The sequence below is a fragment of the Amphiprion ocellaris genome, chromosome 12 (genome assembly GCF_022539595.1).
Source record: "Amphiprion ocellaris isolate individual 3 ecotype Okinawa chromosome 12, ASM2253959v1, whole genome shotgun sequence".
Taxonomy (NCBI): domain Eukaryota; kingdom Metazoa; phylum Chordata; class Actinopteri; family Pomacentridae; genus Amphiprion; species Amphiprion ocellaris.
In genome coordinates, this window is record NC_072777.1 from 3,974,652 (window position 1) to 3,992,841 (window position 18,190).

General features: G+C 39.2%; 1 protein-coding gene across 1 annotated transcript; it reads right to left on the reverse strand.

Moving 5' to 3' along the window:
* Positions 1-110: 110 nt before the first annotated feature.
* On the reverse strand, positions 111-15,128 carry smyd2b (SET and MYND domain containing 2b). The gene is made up of 12 exons (XM_023289528.3): positions 14,928-15,128; positions 12,266-12,329; positions 9,393-9,503; positions 9,233-9,293; positions 5,668-5,792; positions 5,519-5,586; positions 4,694-4,796; positions 3,226-3,336; positions 2,551-2,671; positions 2,060-2,234; positions 738-846; positions 111-486 (listed from the first exon to the last, which is right to left on the reverse strand). Exons 1-12 carry the CDS (start codon positions 15,095-15,097, stop codon positions 406-408), a joined length of 1,299 nt encoding a protein of 432 aa, XP_023145296.2. The 5' UTR covers positions 15,098-15,128; the 3' UTR covers positions 111-405.
* Between the last annotated feature and the right edge of the window lie 3,062 nt (positions 15,129-18,190).

The following is an 18,190-nucleotide window of genomic DNA, read 5'->3' on the forward strand; positions in this document are numbered from 1 at the left end:
AAGATGAGTTTGACACCCCTGCGTCACAGGGTCCAGCTGATGTGTCAATCAGAAATGAAATTGGAAACCTAATTATTCATTTGTACAAAAAATGTCATTACACTCTATGGTCAACATTATTAAAAAATGTCAATTTATTACTATTAAAATCTTGCTTGTTACAAAATTATCTTTTCAACAACCAGTTTTTTTTCAACGCTGGTGTAAAAAGTTAAACCTCCAAAAATCCAAAAATAAATTATTTGCATAAAATTTTGCAAAAATAGGAGGGAAAAAAAAAGAATGTTGTTTCTCTGTACTTAAGTACTAAAACAAAAAGAAAGTGCCCACAGTTCTGTAAAGCTCCTCATCAAATGAGTGTATGCAGTCTATAGGGATCAGCTGTTTTTTTCATTGGTGTTCTCTTCATTTTCGAGCTATCTCTTTACGCAGCTCAATCAGGTAGCTGTGATCCTTCCCATGAGCCACCTCCATTATAGCCATCGCCTGTGGACACACAAACATAAGATGTTGTGTACATTACATTTAAAATGTGAGCAGATGACATTTTCTTAAAAAAACAAACCCAAGTTTTGTTGGAAAATGGAATTCCTCTAAGTGAGTTACTGGAAAAAGTTTTGCTATTTGTGCTAAAAAAAAAGGTCACTGCAGTATTTTTAGTATGTTCACTGGTTAAAAAGTGTTGTGTGGATGATATATTTGAGAGTCTGATATAAAAGCTCAGCATGGCACGTTACCTTCTTGAGCGCCTTCATGCCGGCTGAGTGCCTGTCCAGCCCCATGTACAGTCGGCCCAGCTTCAGGTACATGGAGGACACGTTCAAGGAGTACGGAGGATATAACTGGCTGTAATGGACGGAGATTATTTATACTGATGAGCCACGAAACCACTGATAAATGGAGTGAATAACATTTAGTGTCAAGGAAGAGGGATATATTGGGCTGCAAGTGAACAGTCAGTTCCTGAAGTTGGTGAGTTAGAAGCAGAAAAATGTGCAGCAACAGGATCTGAGCCACTCTGAAAAGGGCCAGTCTGTATTAGCTGGGTCAGAGTGTCTCTAAAATGGCAGATATTGTGGGGTGTTTTGGGTGTAACAGGTCAGATTAACTGACCTGTTTCAGCTGTATGCAGTAGCTAGTACGGTATCTACCAAAAGTGGTCCAAATAAGGACAACCGGTGACCAGTCACCCAGACCCACTGAGGCACACTGGGAGTGAAGGCTGTCAGTGTGATCCATAACATAACCCACACCATTTTAATGCATTAATGTCACAAGAAAAGCCAAAGGACTTTTTTCTTCTGCTGAAATTGTAACTTCTTGCTCTCTTGTTGCTCTTGTTTTTTGTAATATTTCGTCTTGTTTTTGCTGTTTTTTTGTCTGACTTTTGACGTGTCTCATTTTTGTTTTTGTTTTGTTTCTCGTTTTTGTCATTTTGTGTTTCTGTTCTGTCTTTTTTGTCTTATTGTTGTCATTTTGTGTTTTGCTTTATTTGTTGTTTGTGCATTGTTTGTCGTTTTTTTGTCTCACTTGTGTTGTCAATTTTTTGTCATTTTGTGTCTCGTTTTTGTCATTTTGTGTCTCATTTTTGTAATATTTTGTCTTGTTTTTGCTATTTTTTGGTCTTTTTTTGTCTGTCTTTTGTAGTTGGGATCACAAAGTAAGATACTCTATCATTCAGTTCCAGATACCTGTGACTAAATGTTTTGTGTCTTTGTAGACACTGCGATCTGTAAGTCGTAATGTGTAAATGATAAACTGAGACATAATGTGGTTAAAATTTCACTTATTTTTCCTAAGAACTTTCAGTTCGTTCATGATGTATTTCAAAAACATAGTTCATTAAATGTGAACATCTTCAGAATGTACTTTTTTGCATCAAAACAAAGAAAAAATTGGAGTTATTATTATTTATTGTTTTTTATTCTCTGATTTTACTGGTCACTAGAGATCAAATTGGGCTGAATGTGGCCCCTGAACTAAGATGAGTTTGATACTCCTGCCCTAGAATGTCTGATTTGAGAAAGTGTAGCAGGAGACGTGTGTTTCTTCTTAGCACCTGTAAGGTCGGAGGATCTTCTCGCCATATCTGATAGCTCCATCTGGGTCCTCCATGTAGAGACAAACCCCCATGGCCTGGTACATCATGTGGAGCATGTAAACGTTGGCATCATCGAACACGGCTCCCATTTCCTCCAGGCTCTGCTCACACATCTCCAGCAGCTCACTAGGGGGTGCCACCGAGTCAAGGCTGCATCAACACAAGCTGATGGAAGATCATATAACCAGATGCTCTGGAGTCTGGAGCGTTTTACTGCAAGTCAGGCGACTGCACAGCTAACAAGAAGATGTGCACTAATCATATGTCATATGTCATAAAGCAGATTATTTAAGCACTGTAGTGTAGTGAAACGGGAAAGTTTAGCTGTCATAAGCCACCTAAATGAACACTGAACTGTTATGGAAAAATTTCAAGCTGATATTTCCTACAGGTAATCTTGATCTTTAAAAAGTCAGGATAAAGTGCCGTTTATTGACACTTAAGGATATTTTTTACGTGCTTGAGTGCCCGGAACTCTCTGATAGTTTTCCTGGCGTAGCGCACCATGTTGCTGATGACGTCTGGCTCGATGGGGTCGCTCTGCTTACGCACTTTCAACTTCGCCTTGTCCTGAAGATAAAGATAGGAGACAGAACACAAGGGTCAAGTATAAGGTGCAGTTTCAACATTTCTGCACATGAGTTACAGTGGAAGTTACAATAATTTGCAGAATGAAGCAATTTTCAGAGCACATACACTACTGTTCAGAAATTTGCGGTCAACCAGACAATTTCATGTTCTCCATGAAAACTCACTTTTATCCATGTGCTAACATAACTGCACAAGGGTTTCTAATCACCAATGAGCCTTTCAACACCATTAGCTAACACAATGTAGCATTAGAACACAGGAGTGATGGTTGCTGGAAATGTTCCTCTGTACCCCTATGGAGATATTCCATTAAAAATCAGTTGTTTTCAGCTAGAATAGTTATTTACCACATTAACAATGTCTAGATTGGATTTATCATTCATTTAATGTTATCTTCATTGAAAAAACTGCTTTTGTTTCAAAAACAAGGACATTTCTAAGCAGCCCCAGACTTTTGAACGATAGTGTGAGTGCACCCACCAAAATAATCATCTAACCTGTCCTCACTCCCTTCCCTGTTCACTGGTTCTTACTTTGGATTTGCATTTACACTCCTGGCATTCACAGGTGAAGTAGTAGGACTCTCTCAGCCTGTTGTTGCGGTCGTCTGTTGGATAGAGGAGGTCTATGTAGCTGATGAGCACCTAGAAGACAGATATAAACAGGCACAAATTCAAAACAGAGCACAACCACTATCCTCGATCGCTTCTATATAATCATTATATCAGGTGCTGCATCCTCCCTTTAAACCACACACACCAACATAACGCTCCTCTTCAACGGTGCTGCCTTCACACACTGACAAATCATTAACTTGGAGCAGCAGCAGTGCTGTTATTCTCTACACTCCTGTTGTTGCCTTTTAATCACCAATACTGGTGTAACTTTTCTTCTAAGGTAGCATCTCATTCATATTCTCCTCCAGATGCCTTTTCAACAAAACAAACCTTCTGAAGTATTTGTAAACATTTCTGGGAAATTTGCTTGTATGCTTTTTTGGTCAGAGTTTTTAGAGTATTTAAACAAACAAGATGTTCATTACTGATTTTTAGACGTATTGGTTGGCAGATTTTGCTTCCTTAGCCAGAGCAGCTAGTTCAGTTTGTTTACAGTCTTTATGCTAAGCTAACTATCTTCTAGATGTAACTCTCTGCAAAAAAAAAATAATCAAGCTCTTAAATTAAGATCAATCACTTCATCTATTCCCACATATTACTGGAAGATGATAAGAAAGTAGGAATGACAGTGTCATGTAAGTATAAAACATGAATTATTCTCTACTAGTTACTCCGTCAAGGAACGAGGCAGAGTTATGTGACAATCAACATTAGTTTGTCTGTCTGTCTGTTCGCAACATTATTCAAAAATGGACTAATGGATTTGGATGAAATTTACAGGGAAGGTCAGAAATGACACAAGGGCGGCGTCACTGTAACTATGACAACAAGTGAACGCTACATCAGCTGCCTGCTGACGATCACCTGATTGTGATCCTACTACAAATCCACCACTGCAGACCAAGAATTGTTTCAAGATTTCATCCGTCAGAAGTCATACAATGACTGAGCAGCCTTGGAGTAGTACTGAGCTCTCTCAGTGCTTTTCTTGTTTTATATGTTCTCTCTTGTTCTATTTGAATTCTAGCTGCCTAATTCTTTGGTGTGATGTCATCTTTCATTCCTTAATTCTCTCATTTTTTGATTTTTAATTTCTAACTTTTAATCATCAATCTTATTCTTCCATTTTTAAAATCCCTAATTCTATGAATTGTTTAAAGATTGTATCCGTCGGAAATTATACGACTGAGCAGCCTTGGCGGAGTACTGCGCTCTCTGAGTGCTTTTCTTGTTTAAAATGTGGTTCCAGGCTCACCAAATATGATTAAATGTGCTTTTCTAACATTGGAAACACAGCTCCCTCCCCCACACACACTGATAATAAAAAAAAGAAAAAACGAACAAGACCCGACACCCTCTAATGGCAGCTGTCTGTTTTCCTCACTTCATCTCCAGGTTTCATGTCCTGCACCGCCCGGATCTCAGCCGACGTCCCCTTATATGTGACTATGACGCTGGGAAGACAGCTGTGGTTGATTAGTGCCACACTGTGGGGAGAGACAGATGCCAAGAGAGAGTCAGAGATTAGAACAAAAATAACACTCTCCGCTTTCCCTTTCTTACAATAGATAAGGTGGGAGGAGTAGCACTGATTATTGCTCATAGCAATGACATAACCGCTTTATTTTTAAGTGGTATTAGCAGTGTGCTACAGAGGAGTGTTGAGTGTCCCTGAAATATGTTTGCGACCTTGTTGTTACCTGGGTGGCATGCTGGAAATAGCCCAACAAAGAGCTGAGAGGGCGAAATCACCTTCATGGAGCCAAATTTAAGACTTAATAGCCTGGGCCACGGCAGGGGGTAGATTTTAGCACCAACTGGACAAGAACTGTGGTCTTGGTGGATACTACAATAACGCATCTTTGGATGTTTGGTACATATTAGTCTAAATACTGACAATTACAACCCAAATCGTGCTAACCGTGGCAGGCAGAATCTATGGTTTTCCTTTGCAATTCAGCTCGAGAACAGTTTCCTAAGATCAGTTACTGTAATCTTAAGCAAATTACCAATGTCCCAAATGAAAATGAACAGATATCTGAAGAATCCAAAACACTGAGATGCTAAGAACCACAACAGAGTCAGGAGAGCTGCGTCAGGTGGGAAGAGAGCGTTGCGTAACATACCGTGCCTTTACATGCGCTGCAGAAACAGTCCTTCACTAATACAACGTGTGTTCATGAGCATGCGTGCAGGAGTTCCTTCTTACTCTGGGTAGACTGCAGTACCAATGTGGGAGAGTTCATCATCCTCTATTGTGAAACCGTTACAGGCAACCTGTTGGACGAACCATAAACAGGAATGAAAAAGAGGAAACATATACGATCTTTGCTATTTTGCTATTTCTGTGTGCGCTACCTGAGAGAAGAGTGTGACCAGGTCTTTGTGTTCGGGCACCTCCAGATGTTTGGAGTAAAAGCGATGCATTCCTGCGATGTCTGCTTCACTCATCTCTCTCTTCTCATTATCTTCATCTTCCGCATCTGTTACAGGAACAGAGACACAGAATCATATGATTTTAATGAAAAGTCACATTTTTTTAGGCTTAGATGTGGTTGTTTTCTGACAGAATGGCTCTCTAGGTTTTCCTATTCTACAATTTCTGGCTCTGATAAATGGCAGGATTCTGGTGATTTTAAAAACATGCCTTATAAATCTGCTGGCTTGTTTGGGGTTTCAGAGGGTTAAGAGGTCAGATAGCGACCAAAGTGGCTACACTGCCTGAAGCAAAAATGAAGTACCGGGACAATGCACCCGCCACACTTCAAAAACTGCTCAGGAATAGCTTGAAGAATATGACAAAGAGCCCGAGGTGTTGACTCAGCTTCCAAGCTCCCTAAATCACAAACCAGTAGAACTGGAGTGTCAAACATGCGGCCCGCGGGCCAAAACTGGCCCACCAGAGGGTCCAATCTGGTCCATAGGACGACTTTATAAAGTGTAAAAATGACAGAGAAGACATTAAGTGCAGATTGTAAATTTGTAAAACTATAAATTTAAAATAATTTCTCGACCATGACAAGTTGTTTTGATCATAAAGTAAAATACTATATAGCTCATTGTTCTTTTGTCGTTTTGTGTCTCATTTTTGCAATATTTTGTCATGTTTTTGTTGTTTTTTATCGTGTTGTCTGACTTTTGACGTTTGTCTCATCTTTTTGTCATTTTATTAGCTTTTGTTGTTTTGTGTTTCCTTCTTGTCTTGCTTGTGTTTTTTGTCTTATTTTTGTCATTTTGTGTTTTGCTTTATTTGTTGTTTTGTGGATCATTTTTGTCCTTTTGTGTTTTTTTGTCTCACTTGTGTTGTTTGTCTACTTTTTTGTTGTTTTGTTTCTTGTTTTTGTCATTTTGTGTCTCATTTTTGTAATATTTTGTCTTTTTTTGTCTGACTTTTGTCATTTCGATCACAAAATAAAATACTGTATCATTCAGTTCCAGATTCCTGAGACTAAAGGTTCTGTTCCTTTGTAGACACTCTGTGATCTGTAAGTTGTAATGTATAAACAATAAACTGAGGCATAATGTGGTTAAAACTGAATTTGTGTGGTACTTTTAAACTAGCGTAGACTTACTTGTCTTTTAAAGAAAAGGACAACTACCCTATTAGAACAATGGGCTGCCTAACTCATATATCCATGTATTATCTATACACCACTTAATCCTCATTAGATGGCAGGGGGCTGGAGTCTATCCCAGCTGACTTAGGATGAAGACAGGAGACACCCTGGACAGGTCACCAGTCTGTCACAGGGATACACATAGAGACAAACAACCACACTCACATTCACACCTACTGACAATTTAGAATTATCAATTAAACTCAGCATATTTTTGGACTGTGGGGTGAAGCCGGAGAACCTGGAGAAAACCCACACATGCACAGGGAGAACATGGAAACTCCATGCAGAAGGATCCTGAGAAGGCTGGGGCGTGAACTGACGATCTTCTAGCTGCAAGGCGAAAGTGTAAACCACCAAGCTACTGTGCAGCCCCCTAACTCATATATAGTAGGATCCACTTTAGCTACTCTGAATTTCACTCCTGATTCTTGTTTTGGACCAGTTCTCCTCTTGGTTTATACAGTTAATCTCCTATGGTTGTAAATTGACAAGGAATCAACAGCCAACCTTCCTTCATCGCTCTAACTGTGCCAAGATAGAATCACATTTCACCACCAGACTGTCTGTGTGTGTCTTACCCCTGATCTCTAACACTTCAGTCAATTTATCCTCAGACACTAATAGAGACTCAGCATTTTAAAGACAAGCTGATGTTGTCAGGTACACACATGATCGAACACAAGCACAGACGCACTGACACAAACCGCGCTGGTTGGAAAATACCACACAACGTTTATATGATGTCTTTTTTTTCCGACTTCACTGAGAGTCGGGTTGCAGGTGTGCGATGCTTGTAGCAGCTAATACAGCCTCGAGCTGCTAGCCACAAGCAGAGATGAGGAGCGCTCTACACCCACAGATTTTTTCTTTTAAGGTTTTCAAACTTTTAGTGTTCAGTTTCAATCGATGCGGACATGTGTGATTCCACTTGAGGCATTTAACAGGTTCTGTGGGTCTCCCTCTGGAGCCACAAAAGGCTTTATACAAGTCTTTTTTTGTTTTTTTCTCCACATATGAAGTAGACTGGTAAAATAATTTCCATATGCCATTCACAAAATTGCCTTGACTTAGTTTTTTCTGCTATTTTCCCCACACACTATAAATACATGTGTGCTATATTTTTATTTCTAATGTCAGAACATGTAAGATAATATGTTTTATGATTTTGGAGTGAACCACAGCTATGAGCTCTTTTAATAAAACTCAATCCCACACCAAGCTGACAGGTCAGCGCTGTGTGCTAAAGTGGCCAAAGTGCCCCTGCTTCCCATTCAAGTGCTTACACTTGTTAGGTTGTCTGAACACCATTTGACCCACATCTATAGGATATATATAGCTGTTGTTGTAAGTGCTTCACCCCCTCTGATCTCAATGTGGGGCTGCACAGTGGCTTGGTGGTTAGCACTTTCACCTTGCAGCTAGAAGATCCCCAGTTCATATCCTGGCCTTTCTGCATGGAGTTTGCATTTTCTCCCTGTGCATGTGTGGATTTTCTCCAGGTTCTCCAGCTTCCTCCCACAGTCCAAAAACATGCTGAGGTTAATTGGTGACTTGAAATTGTCTGTAAGTGTGAATGTGAGTGATTGTTTGTCTCTATATGTAGCCCTGTGATAGACTGTTACCTGTCCAGGTGTCTCCTGTCTTTATGCTAAGTCAGCTGGGATAGACTCCAGCCCCCCATGACCCTAATGAGGATTAAGCACTGTGTAGATAATTGATGGATGATCTCAATGTGTTGTTTCTGGGGTATTTAAGGACACATATGACTGAAGTACAAACTTTAGAATGTCTTTATGAGGACTCTTCATAGACGCTTTCCAAATAGGGTTCACAAAAGCCAATTCTAGTGTTTCCTCTACATTCATTTCGGAGTGAAGATAACTCATAATAGATTTTACGAGTTAAATAAACATTCGCAAAACATTGATGTCCAGCTAACATTATGTAACATATCAGCAGCTTTAGTTAATCGGGCCCTGTGCCAACTCAGCGTCGCTAACGTGAGTAAACTAATTGAGAGCATTAAGCTAATATCTACACTCCATGATGTAACTGCTGACTGCATTTTCAGATGAGCTTGTTCAAATATTTTATTTCATTTTTTAAATTTTTACATTCAGCCTTTAAAAAGCTTTTATCAACTGGCCATTCAATAAATAGGTTGTACAAGAAAAATCTGCAGTCAACTGTCATCTGTTTACGTTGCCACGGCTCCTGGAGAGCCTGCTGCCGCTGCTGAAAAAAATCCTAGAGGAAACACTGAACTCACAATCAAAAATGCCCATGTGGTACCTGCTACTCACGTGATTGCATCTCTCCTATGAGCAAGATCTTCTCAGAAGCACATCGTTCTTTCTGCGTTTTCTGCGGTGAAGAGGCATAATTGAGACAAATGACCTTCATGAACCACAGCGTATGGCAGACAACGCTCTAGAAAACACAGCGTTTTATTAACTGACCGACCTTCTTGGCGAGGATCCGGGCCACCAGGCGGCTCATCTCAGACGGGCACCAGTTCTCTCCAAACGCAAGCATTGCTGAACACTCCAGCTTGTGCATGGGCCAGTCCCCTTTCTACACCACAAACATACATAAATATTATAATAGCTTATTCTACAATTGAAAAGTTTGGGGTCACTGAGACAATTTCATGTTTTCCATGAAAACTCACACTTTTATCCATTTGCTAACATAACTGCATAAGGGTTTTCTAATCATCAATTAGCCTTTCAACACCATTAGCTAACACAATGTAGCATTAGAACACAGGAGTGATGGTTGCTGGAAATGTTCCTCTGTACCCCTATGGAGATATTCCATTTTCAGCTAGATATTTTTTTTCTTTCAACAATAAGGACATTTCCAAATAGAGGAAAATTCCATTTTGTAGCTTCTGGCTGAGATTAATTGATGTCATTTTTGTTTTTAAAAAAATATTACCCGCCTTTTAAACCTGCCGGTGGGTTTGGGGGTCCTGATAACTAATCACTGTAATAATCCACATAAACTTCCTATTTTGTTGTCAGTAACAGTAGCTTTAGACATGATGTCAAGAGACTAATGGGCCTGCCTTATTGGTACATATATATAAATATATATAAACCTTAAGTTTAAAGCTAATTGAAATGTGAGAATCTTCAACAGAGGCAACTATTGACAGTTTATGTCTCACCCCAACAGAAGGCTGAACAGTTGGCAACTCCTAAGCAACCCTACCGGCTGTAGAATTAAGCAGCATGCTGGAATGTTCACACTGTGCTAATCTAATGTTACCCTCACCCTTTCACCCCTGGCTTACTTAAACTGGCCCATTCACAGACAGCACAGTCATCTATCTATGAACCACACTGTCTATATGTGTACTATAATACAGCATTTCATACACATAGAACTGCATACAACAACCAATGATCATTTGTAAGTTCACCTGAAGCGCATGTTTTTGGAGTTGGAGGTCAACTGTAGCTCTTTCAAACTACATAAAAAATCTGCAGAGATGCAAACTCACCCAAAATGTTGTTACTGTAAGGAACATCAAGTAGAGCACCATCCATAATCTCCTCTTCTATGTATACTACTGAACTCAGGTTTACTTGTAACGGCACCAAATGAAAATGCATTTTAAAGTGGCACAACGTCAAAAAGCTGTGGTTTGTGCAGACCAGTAAAGCTACAGGACACGTGAGTAATGTGGAATAAATGTACTACTTGCTACTTTTAAAAGGTAGACTTTGACTTGGTGGTGTGAGAAGAGAGAACATGTTATACCTAAACACTCTAAAGTGGCTATTTTACCTCACCTTAGACTCAGCTTTTAAGTGTCAACTCTACATTGTGAGACTGAACAGTGCAATATTCATGGTCAAGTGTAATATTTATGCTTGAGTGCAATATTTATGCTTGTACAGTATGTCCATATCTTTGGTCTATATTTGCTCTTTTGTCTATATTTCGGTTGTATATATTTTTAATCTGTACTTAATATTGCTTTATATCATTTATCTTTTAATGCTGCAAATACAGAGACGGCCAAACTGATTTTCATTGTTTTTTGTAACAGTGACAATAAAGACCTATTCTTCTTCTTAAAGGTCCCATATTCTGTCTCTCTCCTGCCAGCCAGCAGCAGATGGGTCCCCCCGTATAAAGAGCCGGGTTCTGCTCAAGGTTTCTTGCCGTTAAAAGGGTGTTTTTCTTGCCACTGTCACCTTAGGGCTTGCTCTGGGGGGTCAGCCATATGGGTTCTGTAAAGCGTCTTCAGACAGTTTGACTTGTAATTGGTGCTACATAAATAAAATTGAACTGAATTGAAAATACTGTGTCCCCTTTTCAGCAAATAACTGGAAGTCTTAAATCTCTCTAAAATGTGTCCACCAAGATGGTCCATTCCACCATGACCATACAACCCCTGGTTTTAGTCTAAACAGGCTGCTTTAGTGTTTGTAGCTTTGAAATCAGCTGCTGTTGTCCATTTCTCCTTCAGGAAGGAGACTCTCTCTTTGTCTGTGATTGCCAGCTGCTCGGAAATTAATCTAAAGTGACTGCTGACTAGCATGTACTGTAGTCTTAAGGCTTGTGTTTCAGTCACAATTTCATACTTGTTCCATTGTGTGACAACAGAAACAAAAAATATGTAAATGAGAACAGCTTTATAGAGAATCCAGCTGTTAAAATGCAGCATATGTAAGCACGGAGAATAAGGCTGGCCATGCTTAGACTGCACTAAAGCACAACATTTGACGGGCTTTGCTCTTGACTCAGACATTCATGAGTTCACAGCTGCTCATTCTGAACGGCTCACCTGGAAGCAGGGGGCACAAGGTTTGCGCTACTAATTGTTCTTTAGTTGGAACACAGTAGTTTGGTGAAACTATTACTGGTTGAAAAGCTTGGAGGCTATTTAGTTGTGAGGGGGCTTGAGGAGTAAAGATTTTCATATCCAACAAGCTTTTTCTTTATAGTGTATAACAAACACAAAACACAGTAAGAATGGATTTTCACTGTATGGGACCTTTAAACTCTGTGGCCTCAGCTTCACTTAGAATTAGCTGCAGTATGAGCTGCATACTAAGTGACAAGAAGCAAGTTGATGGTTTTTAGGGGTATAATATTATGAACTGAAAGGATATTTGATCTGTCGGATAAGAACTTGATCACCAGTGTCATGAGAATTTAACCTCTTGGGAGCATGAAATTCTTGGCCAAATGTTGCCTTAACCCATATCATTACTGCTGAGATATTAAACTAATACAGCTGCATACACACAGCAGCTGCTGTAAATATAATATAACATAACAGTTGCTTTACAGGAGTCATTGTGTTCCGTGTTTCCTACCTGGCATTTTGCATTGCAGTAGAAGGCTTTCTTGCACTTCCCACATCTTGCCAAGCCCTCTTTCCTATAGATGACAAAAAAAATGCCATTACCTTATGTATGCCAAGTAGGTTAACGTTAAGAAGCTAGTGAAAGCCAATCACACATCATTGCACATAAAGAAACAACATTTAAACATCACACATCAGAGTTCATTTGACATTGATCTGCATGCTGAGCATCTCTCTGAATACCACAGACACATCTTGTGAAATGGACATTTAAGCATCCTGCTCCATAACACCGAGACAAGGAGCAGCAGTTGCTAGCGCCCCGCCGTAACTGATAGCAATGAGGGGCTTTAAAACTTTCTGTGGTATTAATAGAGCTGACCTTATGAAGGACCAGCTGTCTTTCTAACGCACTGAAACAGTAAAGCAATCCAAAAGTCGACCCATGTGATTCTGAGGCGCGTACTGACTCTTGTCAAGTCCAAGTAGGCTGTTTGGAGGTTGGGGAGGGCAGTGGGTAAACATGTCGCTCTGAAACTATGGACACTGTCTGTACTGTGAAGTCCACTTGTAACTCTGATGTCTACCACAATGATTCATTTAAAATCTCTAGTAGCAGGTCTGTGTAAAGCTGGACATGTCACCAGGAACACAGACGCACGTTGCTTTGGAGTACAACTTCATTAGTTTTTAATTAAATGTTGGGTTTGATGTCTGAGTTTTGTCTACAGTTCTACAATTTCATTTATCCAAAGCGACATACATCTGAGAGTAGCTACAACACAATCAACAAACCTAAAAATGATCTTGCAGGCAGCCAGCTGTCTCCAAAGACAGTATTTTAAACTTCTAATCTAATTGCATGAAACTCATAATATCTTTTTATTTAATTTTTCAACTGGAATTTTGCACAGTTCTACGAGACTGACAAGTTTAAGGTCCTGGAACTGGGAACTCCATTAGACTGCACTGTTTCACGTGAGGCCTTCCACAGAAACAAACATATTTTTCACTACTTAACAGATTTTTGATGCATACAAATGGTTCAAATATAAGATTTTGTATGCTGTACAGACCACAAAAGGCATTTTGGGGAACTTGTACTATGAGCTATATATACTACCGTTAAAAAGTTTGTGGTCACCCAGAAAATTCAATGTTTTTCATGAAAACTCACACTTTCATTCATTACATTAACAATGTCTAGATTGGATTTCTGATTCATTTAATGTTATCTAATTGAAAAAGAACATGTTTTCTTTCAAAAATAAGGACATTTCTAAGTGACACCAAATTTTTGAACGGTAGTGTACATAAAACTGATTTATCTTAACTCTTACTAGTTTTACTTTAAATGCTATTTAAAGTTTTCAAACTCGACAGCTTCAGTGTAAATCCACAATGAACCTCACCAGTACCATCACAAACAGACTTCAGCTACTTGCACGCCATTGGGAGTTTATGTGTACAATAATTAAAATCTCAAAGGAGAGCATAACAAATGTGAACTGCTGCAACAAATGTGATGACATTTAACGTCACATTGTTGCTGTAAATGCTTACATAAGCAGCAGCACCACCTGTTGTGTCAATGCCAATGCCTTGTGGGCTACAGCGCAAAGAACGGCAGCAGACAATGCTGTCAATGTTAGCATGACATGTGGTAATATACCAGACGATAGAAACGATAGAAGAGAAATGGCACGATAGACACTTTTCTATCGTTCTCACGATATGTATCGTCATATCGCCCAGCACTAAAAACCACAGATTTTGCTAGATGTTTTAGACTAAAAAATAAACAAATGAATAAACGCCAAAACTGCGCACAATGTTCACTGTAAAAAATCTGCATTTTTACAAATGGAAATTTGTTTTCACAAAATTTGGTGATAAAATTGCACTATTTTTACTGTATTTAAATCAGCCAAAAAATATAATTAGTTTTGGACATAATTTGAAAGTAACATAATGTATATTAAGGATTTAAAAATGGTAAATAATTTTTTGACTTTTTTTTTTTTTTTTAAACAATTTTTTGCTGCTTTTCTGAAATTACAGTTGACGTCTAATAAAATTGCAGAAAAAATCAATTAACACTGTATAAAAGCTGAAAAATGTATGCATGGCTGCATAATTATATTGTTTACTGCATATAAATCATCTAAAAATACCATTTAGATATGTTATTTTTAGTTTTTACAGTATTTGAAGATTAAAGAATTACACTGCTTTTTAAAACATTTTTTTCTGGCACCCTTGCATGCAGATTTTCAGTCTCCTTATGGATTCATTTTCGTTTTTTCTCACAGCGTACATGCCCAGTTAACAGAGAATATAATCATGGTGCCATTTACGTTCTCCAATAGATGGTATGCAGACATGTGACAGAAGGTATATCAATTGCCATTGAGCGGGATGAGCCACAGGCACAACTAAAATAGATTTTATGGACAGGACAAAGAGCCTTTAAGGTTCCAATTCATCCATAATGGCCTAGTTAAACAGAGAAAGGTAAACAGGTGAACACAGAAAGAAAGGTTTATCTATACATAGGGAGGAATTAATCAAATGTAATGCAGAATAATTAGTGTGTTGCTGAAGTTGCATCTGACACAGTAGAGGAAGAAATCAGTGAAGTTGTCCCAGCATGAGGAGCTAAAAATAAGTACCTGTTGAAGCAGAACTCGCAGTAGCAGCCTCTCTCTTTCACCGACAGCACGTAGGAATACGCCGGGCAGGAAAACAGCAGCTCTCCCACTTTAAACGCTCTGGTAACCCGGAGACCTCGTCCCTTTCCCGGACTGTCGAACCTCTCCACCCCCTCCATGCTGCCTGTCATCGTGCCTCCTTCCCGGGTGTCTTCTTTTGGAATGAGGGAGCAGTGGGATGTGGCCTCACAGCTCCCGGTGTTGGGGCGTCACCCTCCCAATAATAGTTCACAGAGGCATCCAGCAGCACAGAATGAACCCATGTAGCTGCAATATGTGCCAAGAAATATTTTTCAAAAGCACAGAGTGGCATCAAAAATATAATATAAGAATTTTATAGAGTTATTTTACAACTGACATAAAATATGTTATTGCTCTGGAGGTTTGCCCTGGGTTCCTAATGTTTCCATGGCAGCAAGTCACGACCCCCTTACAGCTTAAATAGCTATTACTTTCAATAAAATTTAATATTTTGGATTTACTATTCCATAATTACGTTTTTGTACTTGTTTTACTTGAATTGGTGCAACACCAGTGCCCCTAGTGGCTAACAATAATAACAGTGTCAGTGACAACATCAACACAAAATGGGTGGAGTGAACATTAGCCTTGTTAGTATCTATAGAGTGGTCGCTGCATTAACTAACATTAGTCTAGATAGTATCTATAGAGAGGTAGCTATGCTAGCTAACATTAGCCTAGTTAGTATCAATAGAGATAACTACATTAGTTAACATTAGCCTAGTTAGTATCAATAGAGAGATAGCAATGGCAGCTAACATTAGCCTAGTTAAAATCTATAGACAGGTAGCTACATTAGCTGACATTGGTCTAGTTAGTATCAATAGAGAGGTAGCTATGGTAGCTAACGTTAGCCTACTTAGTATCAATAGAGAGATAACTACATTAGCTAACACTAGCCTAGTTAGTATCAATAGAGAGATAGCGACGTCTGCTAACTTTAGCATAGATAGTATCAATAGACAGGTAGCTACATTAGCTAACATTAGCCTAGTTAATATCGATAGAGAGGTAGCTACATTAGCTACCATTAGCCATTTGGTATATACAGAGAGGTATCTACCGTAGCGCACATTAGCCTAGTTAATATATATAGAGATGTAGCTACATTAGCTAACGTTAGCCTAGATAGTATCAATAGAGAGGTAGCAACATTAGCTCATATTAGCTTAGTTAGTATTAATAGAGATAGCGACATCAGCCAACATTAGCCAAGTTAGTATTTTTAGGTAGGTAGCTACATTAGCTAATGCTAGCCAAATCAGAATCTATAGACAGGTAGCTACATTAGCTAACATTAGCCTAGTTAACATCTATAGAGAGATAGCTACATTAACTAATGTTAGCCTAGTTAGTGTGTATAGACAGGAAGCTACGTTAGCTAATGTAGCCTAGTTAGTATTGACAGAGTGATAGCGACATCAGCTAACATTAGGCTAGTTGGTATCTATAGAGAGGTAGCTACATTAGCTAATGTTAGCCTAGTTAGTATCAATAGAGAGATAGTGACGTCTACTAACATTAGCCTAGTTAGTATCTATAGAGAGGTGGCTACGTTAGCTAACATTAGCCTAGTTAATAACTATAGAGAGGTAGTAAGTTAACAATATCCTAGTTAATATCTATAGAGAGGTAGTAAGCTAACCATATCCTAGTTAGTATCTATAGAGAGGTAGCTAGATTAGTTAACATTAGCCTAGTTAGTACATATAGTAGTATAGTCAGTTTTGAACTGATTTTATGGTTGTTTTCATTGCAGAATTAACCTGAAACCTGATTCTGAGTCTGCACACGTGCACAGAAATAAGTCGTGATACACTTTTGCAACTTGTAACACAAAACTGCAGCATACAGCAGCTCTGGTCCATCAGTCTGCCAGCAGACACCAGGCTCTGACAGCTGACTGACTGCTTGCTTTCAGGAAATTTTCACTAATAGCAGCTTGTACTATTGACACTTTTACTCCAGTTACACCTCCTAGCAGCACTAAGTCTGGTTAGTTTCTCCTCTTACATATAGTTAAATAATACTGGCATGTGTAGAAACAGAAAAAGGAAAACATCCAAATTTAAAGTCTCTTGTTACACTTTTGGTGTTATTAGGATACAGTGGTTTAACACATGCTGTAAAAAATGTCATAAAAATGTTTATGTTACACGTGTCCTTCTTAATTTGCTGTGAATACGAGATAAACTGTGGAATTTATAAAGCCAGAAACTGAAGATTAACTCCAGAATAAAATTGTAAGGTTACTCATTAAAACCAATTGAAATACTCCCCAATTACTATGCAGCTGCCAACATTGAATGAAAAGCTGTAGTTGCCCTGAAATTAGCTCACCTCAGGAGCACTGTTCCCTCTAAGCTGCGCGCGTGCGCAATTGCGCACTGCTGACACGGTCTCCGCGCACAGAAAATCTGCGCTGCGCACAAAAAAAAAATCCAACCTAAATTGTAAATAAAATAAACACGTAACAATTCATTCTGTGCTATTTTTCAATGTGAGTCAGTGAGTGACCGGTGACTGGCTGCTGCAGCCAATGATGCGATTCACATACGTATTTACCATAGACTGTATATAATGGTATTTACGCAGCTAATCAATGTCAGGCGTCCTTATGTGCAGCCACCGTTGTTCTCATAGATATGAATGAGTAGATAGGACACGCCCCTTTGAGCTGCGTGCTACAGCGAGGCTAAGCTAGTGAGGGCAAAGTTTCAGTGCATTCCGTTGATGTAGACGGCGTGAAAACGGAAACAAGTATGCTGTTTGCATGTGGAGTTGCAGGTCGCTGGTTCAAGACCGGGGGCCTCATTTATAAAACATTGCGTAGGATCCACACTAAAAGTTTGACTACGCCGAAAATCTGAAATAGGCGTACGCCAAAAAATATCCTGATTTATAAAACCGTGCGTACGCACAACTGCACGCAATTTCCCATTTATAAATCACACTCCAGCTGGAAGATTGCGTAGGTGGATCCACCTCACATCCCGCCCACGACACACCCACATTTTACCATGAATGGTCAATGCAAAGTAACTCACGAATGTATTTCCATATAAACAAGCTGCTGATCCACGGCATTTTACGCTCAGTCATGGCAGAAAAAAGAAAACGAAAATTTTCGGAGACCGAGATGGAGGTGCTTGTGGATGAGGTGGAGGCCAGGAAGAGTATTTTGTTTGGTGGTCATAGTAGTG

Excerpts from the sequence above, each read along its gene's own strand:
- smyd2b (XM_023289528.3), bottom strand. The coding sequence starts at position 15,097 with ATGACAGGCAGCATGGAGGGGGTGGAGAGGTTCGACAGTCCGGGAAAG. Across the intron at positions 5,793-9,232 it reads CATAGGAGAGATGCAATCAC|ATGCGGAAGATGAAGATAAT; the intron begins GTGAGTAGCAGG and ends TTCCTGTAACAG. Across the intron at positions 4,797-5,518 it reads GGTACTGCAGTCTACCCAGA|TGTGGCACTAATCAACCACA; the intron begins GTAAGAAGGAAC and ends CTCTCCCCACAG.